Raw genomic sequence first — 4,656 nt, 5'->3', positions numbered from 1 at the left:
GCCGTTGCTGTCGGGCCGAATATCTCACCTGCTACCTCTTAAATTATTGATTAATTCTTAGGCTACGTTTGGCTACACTATGTCTTCTAATATAATGAGATTAAAACATAATTAAATTTTATAATTTAAATTATAAAATAAATATTATATAATTCGATTACATTACGAGATCGTTATTTAATTAAAATTTAAATATCGAATATACTCTTAGTCAGTCATCACCCTCCACCACCGCTCGTCGCCATCCATCGTCGGCCGTCATCGACCACCCCCGGCAATCACCGGCCGCCAACCGCCCGCTGTCGACCTCCCGTCGTTACCGCCGCCCGCCGCCCGCCGCCCGCCGCCATCGGTCGCCCGTCGTCACCGGTCATCAACCGACGACGACGACGAGCAACAACGGTCGCTAGTTACCGGTGGCTACCTCAAACTTCGACAGAGATGTGACAACGCATCAATAGAAGTCGCAGAATATTTTTATCATTTTATAATATGAATTACATTCCTAATAAAAAATAATCAACACTAAATAAAAATATATAATATTACATATATTATATGATGAATGTTAATCAAAATTATATTATATTATATTATAAATTTAATTAATTACAAATTCCATTGTATTGCACTTAACTCAACGTAGCCTTAATGTCAGCGCTTAACTGGGCCAAAGCCAAAGCCCAACAATTCTTCCTTGTTTTTCTGTAATAGGTAAAATTACCGGAATTAATTGCTGGAAATGTAACACGAGAAATATGCATGAACGAAGCGAATCAGTTGTTTCCCCAGCGACGCCTCACGGAAGCTCCTCGGTCGGCGCTCGTGACGCAAGCCGTGACTTGTTTCCCTGCATGGAATGACCCAGACAACGTGGGTGGCGTAAGTGATAACCTCACACGAGGCGGTGAGCCCATCGAATTGTTCTACTTCAGTGTTCTATTTAAAACACCCGAATCGCTTCCTCATCTGCATCGTTGCTTCCTCATCTGCATCGTATTCGAAAGCGAGCGAGAGAGAGAATGGCGGAGGCGGTGGTGTTGCTGGATCTGTGGGTGAGTCCTTTCGGGCAGCGGTGCCGGATCGCGCTGGCGGAGAAGGGGGTGGCGTACGAGTACAAGGAGCAGGACTTGGACAACAAGAGCCCGCTGCTGCTGCAAGCCAACCCCGTCCACAAGAAGATCCCCGTCCTCATCCACGACGGCAAGCCGGTGTGCGAGTCGCTCATCATCGTGCAATACATCGACGAGGTGTGGTCCGATGGCGCACCGCTTCTGCCGGTGGACCCCTACGCCCGCGCCCAGGCGCGCTTCTGGGGCGACTTCATTGACAAAAAGGTATTGCTATGCCCGCCGCCTGTTTGATTATTGGTTGTATAGAATAAGCCTAGTTTTAGGCTGGGTCACCGTACGTTAGACTCGATAGCAGAGGAGGTAGCTGCTAAGGAGGCTCTAAGCTTCTAAGCTGGCGGTGTTTGTTAGTTTTTTTTAACTTGTTTTGGAGTTTGAGAACAACTGGCGTGAAAGAAATAGGCGGTCGGAAAGTTCTTTCTCTTGGTGAATTGATTGTGCATTTGATTTCAAGTGTTTTTAGTCAATATTAGAGATTGGTGAGTAGTTCTTATTGTTTTCATTAGTGATTGAAGCAAATATCATTACCTTTCCCTTATATCGCAATCAATCTCACTCTCCTTAATGAAGAAAGGGAGAGCATACCCAAAGTGTTCTTTTTATCATTCGCTGAATGCTATGCTGCTTACCAGATCTTACCTATAGTTTACGCCAGACGTCTAGAGAGGCAATATACATCCCTCTCTGTTTCAGTAAGAAATTGGTTAAAAAAGATCTTAATTGGTTAAAAAAGATCTTGTTTTCTTGACCAAAAGAAGGAAAAAGAAAGTGTTTTTTTTAGAATTTATTTGTGTTGCTGAACTGCTTGGCTATCGGAATCAGATGGAAAAGAGTTGTATTAGTAACTTACATATGAATTGAACTTCCAGTCTTTGTTTCGCTGTGAATTAAATGCTAACAAGTCGTCTGCCTTCTGCTCTTTCTCCATGGACCAGATTTACGAGTACGGAACCAGACTGTGGAAGCTGAAGGGAGAGGCCCATCAGGAGGCCAAGAAAGAGTTCATCGAGATCCTGAAGGTCCTGGAGGCTGAGCTGGGCGACAAGAAGTACTTCGGCGGCGACGCTTTCGGCTACGTCGACATTGCGCTGGTTCCCTTCTGCCCCTGGTTCTACACCTTCGAGACCTGCGGTGGTTTCAGCGTCGAGGCGGAGGCACCGAAGTTGGTGGCGTGGGGCAAACGGTGCTTGGAGAGGGAGAGTGTCTCCAAGGTGTTCGACGACCCGGTCAAGGTTTACGAGATCTTGAAGCAGGTGTACGGATTCGAGTAGTCGACCATGTAATCCTTCTCGAGTCAACGTTTCTGGACTATTTTCCGTCATTTTTGTCGTTATGGTCAACGTAGTCAATAGTTTGTTGGTGCGTGTCGTGTGCTGTGTGGCTACTTCGTTGGAGTCGCACTGGCTGTGTTCGTGGTTCGAGGAGTCAATAAAAAGACATATTTATTTTAGAAAAATCCTTCACGTGGCAAAAGGATTCGCTCATCCTAATGTTCCCGTTAATTTATCCCTAGGTTAACATAGAAGAGGTATGGGGGAGGTTATACAAATGGTCAAGACATGAGGGAGGTTATGTTCGGTCATGCTGAGTTTCGACCCCAATATCTCATGTGGTAACATCTCATGTCTTAACCATCGCACCGTCCCGAGGGGACTAGAACAATCCTATGTGGAAAGTCTTGACAGGTCAAGGGTTTCATGTAAAAGTCCTAGGGGCGGTAATCCTAGGTGGAAAGTCCTGGTGTCGTGAATCAGGTGGAAGACTAGACGGGTCGGGGAGCGGGCGTCCAACAGAAAGTCCGGAAGTATCGAGCGCTGAGCAAAAGTCCAGTCGATCTAGAGGATCGCACTGGCAACAGGTAACTCTCCAGAGGGAACAGTAGGCATCGGGTCGACCTAGAGTTTTCGGTAGGAAATTCAAAGTCAGACCCGGATAGTCCGGAGACTATCAATATTTTATTTATGACTATTATGTGCTAACTTTGTTTTGCAGGGTATGTGTTTGGGACTAATACATTTTGCAGGAACAAAGGAGCAAGTCACACCTCGGATGAACAGTATTCGATGCACCTTCGTGGGGATTGGAGGCGGCTTGGACCACTGTTTGGAGGCGCCTTGGAGTGACATTGAAGGCACCTTCAGATGGATAACAGGCAGCGAGCAGAGGCTTATCGTAGAGTTGATTTCGGGATCAAATTTTAGGTTGGAGGCGCCTTGGAGCTTGATGGAGGCGCCTTGAACACCCTATACAAGAGGGTCTCGACCAGCAGCTAGCAATATCACCTTCCAAGCAATCCTTACGCAACCAGCTGCTAACGAGAAGTTCCGTCGAAGCTACAACTTGACGCCGACGACCCGGAGCTCAGAAACGACCATTTATATTGTCGTTGGTATATTTAATTATTGTGAATTGTACTTGAAATTTGTAATCCTTTTCGAAATTATAGTTGTTGCCCAAGGTAAACGCTCAACGAGCGTGGGCCTTGGAGTAGGAGTCGCCACAGGCTCCGAACCAAGTAAATATCTTGTGTTTGCGTTGTGTTCTTTTATATTTCTGTTGCTTTACTCGATCACTATTTTCGAATCGAACGAATAAGCCACGAGCGCTATTCACCCTCCCCCCTTCTAGCGCTTCTCGATCCAACAATTGGTATCAGAGCGCAGTTGCTCTGAATTTGTACAACTACCGTTCGAGCATTTTTTTTTTCGTCGCTTTTTCTTTCGTTTAGGGTTTTTTTTTCCCTCCAAAATTAATTTCGAAAAATTCACTATCATCTTTTCGCCACTGGTCCGTGTTAGCAAAATATCGCATTTCCAAAAATTTATAGTAATATTTTTTTATATTATTTTATTATTATTTTATTATTTTTTTTCAAAATTCTTGAATTACTATTTTTATTTTTCTCCCACACTACTAATCCAAGACCTAGTCTTGGAATAAATTTTTTGTTTTATTTGTGTGCAAGATTTTCGATGGCTTTCCAAGAAGGTTTTAGCACGGCCCGCCCGCCACTCTTTTCGGGCAAGGACTTTCGCTATTGGAAGAACCGGATGGAATACCATCTCAAGACGCAAGTTGAGATGTGGATCATTATCCAGACTGGACTCGAGCTTCCACGTGATAACACTAGAGAACTCATCTCATGCATCAACTGGGACGCTAGTATAATGAAACAAGTTGAATCTGATGCCAAAGAAACTTGCATGCTACAATACGGCCTAACCAATGAGGAGCTGAACCGCGTTGGCCCCTTCTCAAGTGCAAAAGAATTGTGGCAAAAATTGATTGAGCTACATGAAGGTATTTTCGATAGAAACGTAAGTAAGTGCAATTTAATAGACGATTCATTAAAATTAAATTAGCAGACTGATACTACTTCGGTCAAGGAAGGTGTTACGTTATCTGCAGGAATAAGCAAGACGAAGAAAGTACTAAAGGCAACATACTCTAAGTTATCAAATGAGTCTGAGTCCGACGAAGAAGAACCGACGAGCTTCCTCGCTCTACCAGTACTAGCAACTGTGGC

General features: G+C 44.5%; 1 protein-coding gene across 1 annotated transcript; it reads left to right on the top strand.

The window, feature by feature from the left end:
• Positions 1–948: 948 nt before the first annotated feature.
• Positions 949–2,586, top strand: LOC122027576 (probable glutathione S-transferase). The gene is made up of 2 exons (XM_042586561.1): positions 949–1,337; positions 2,066–2,586. The coding sequence occupies exons 1-2, from the start codon at positions 1,023–1,025 to the stop codon at positions 2,399–2,401; spliced, it is 651 nt and encodes a 216-aa protein (XP_042442495.1). The 5' UTR covers positions 949–1,022; the 3' UTR covers positions 2,402–2,586.
• The last annotated feature ends 2,070 nt before the right edge of the window (positions 2,587–4,656 follow it).

Source organism: Zingiber officinale, chromosome 10A (genome assembly GCF_018446385.1).
Source record: "Zingiber officinale cultivar Zhangliang chromosome 10A, Zo_v1.1, whole genome shotgun sequence".
Taxonomy (NCBI): domain Eukaryota; kingdom Viridiplantae; phylum Streptophyta; class Magnoliopsida; order Zingiberales; family Zingiberaceae; genus Zingiber; species Zingiber officinale.
This window is presented reverse-complemented; position numbering and strand designations above follow the sequence as displayed.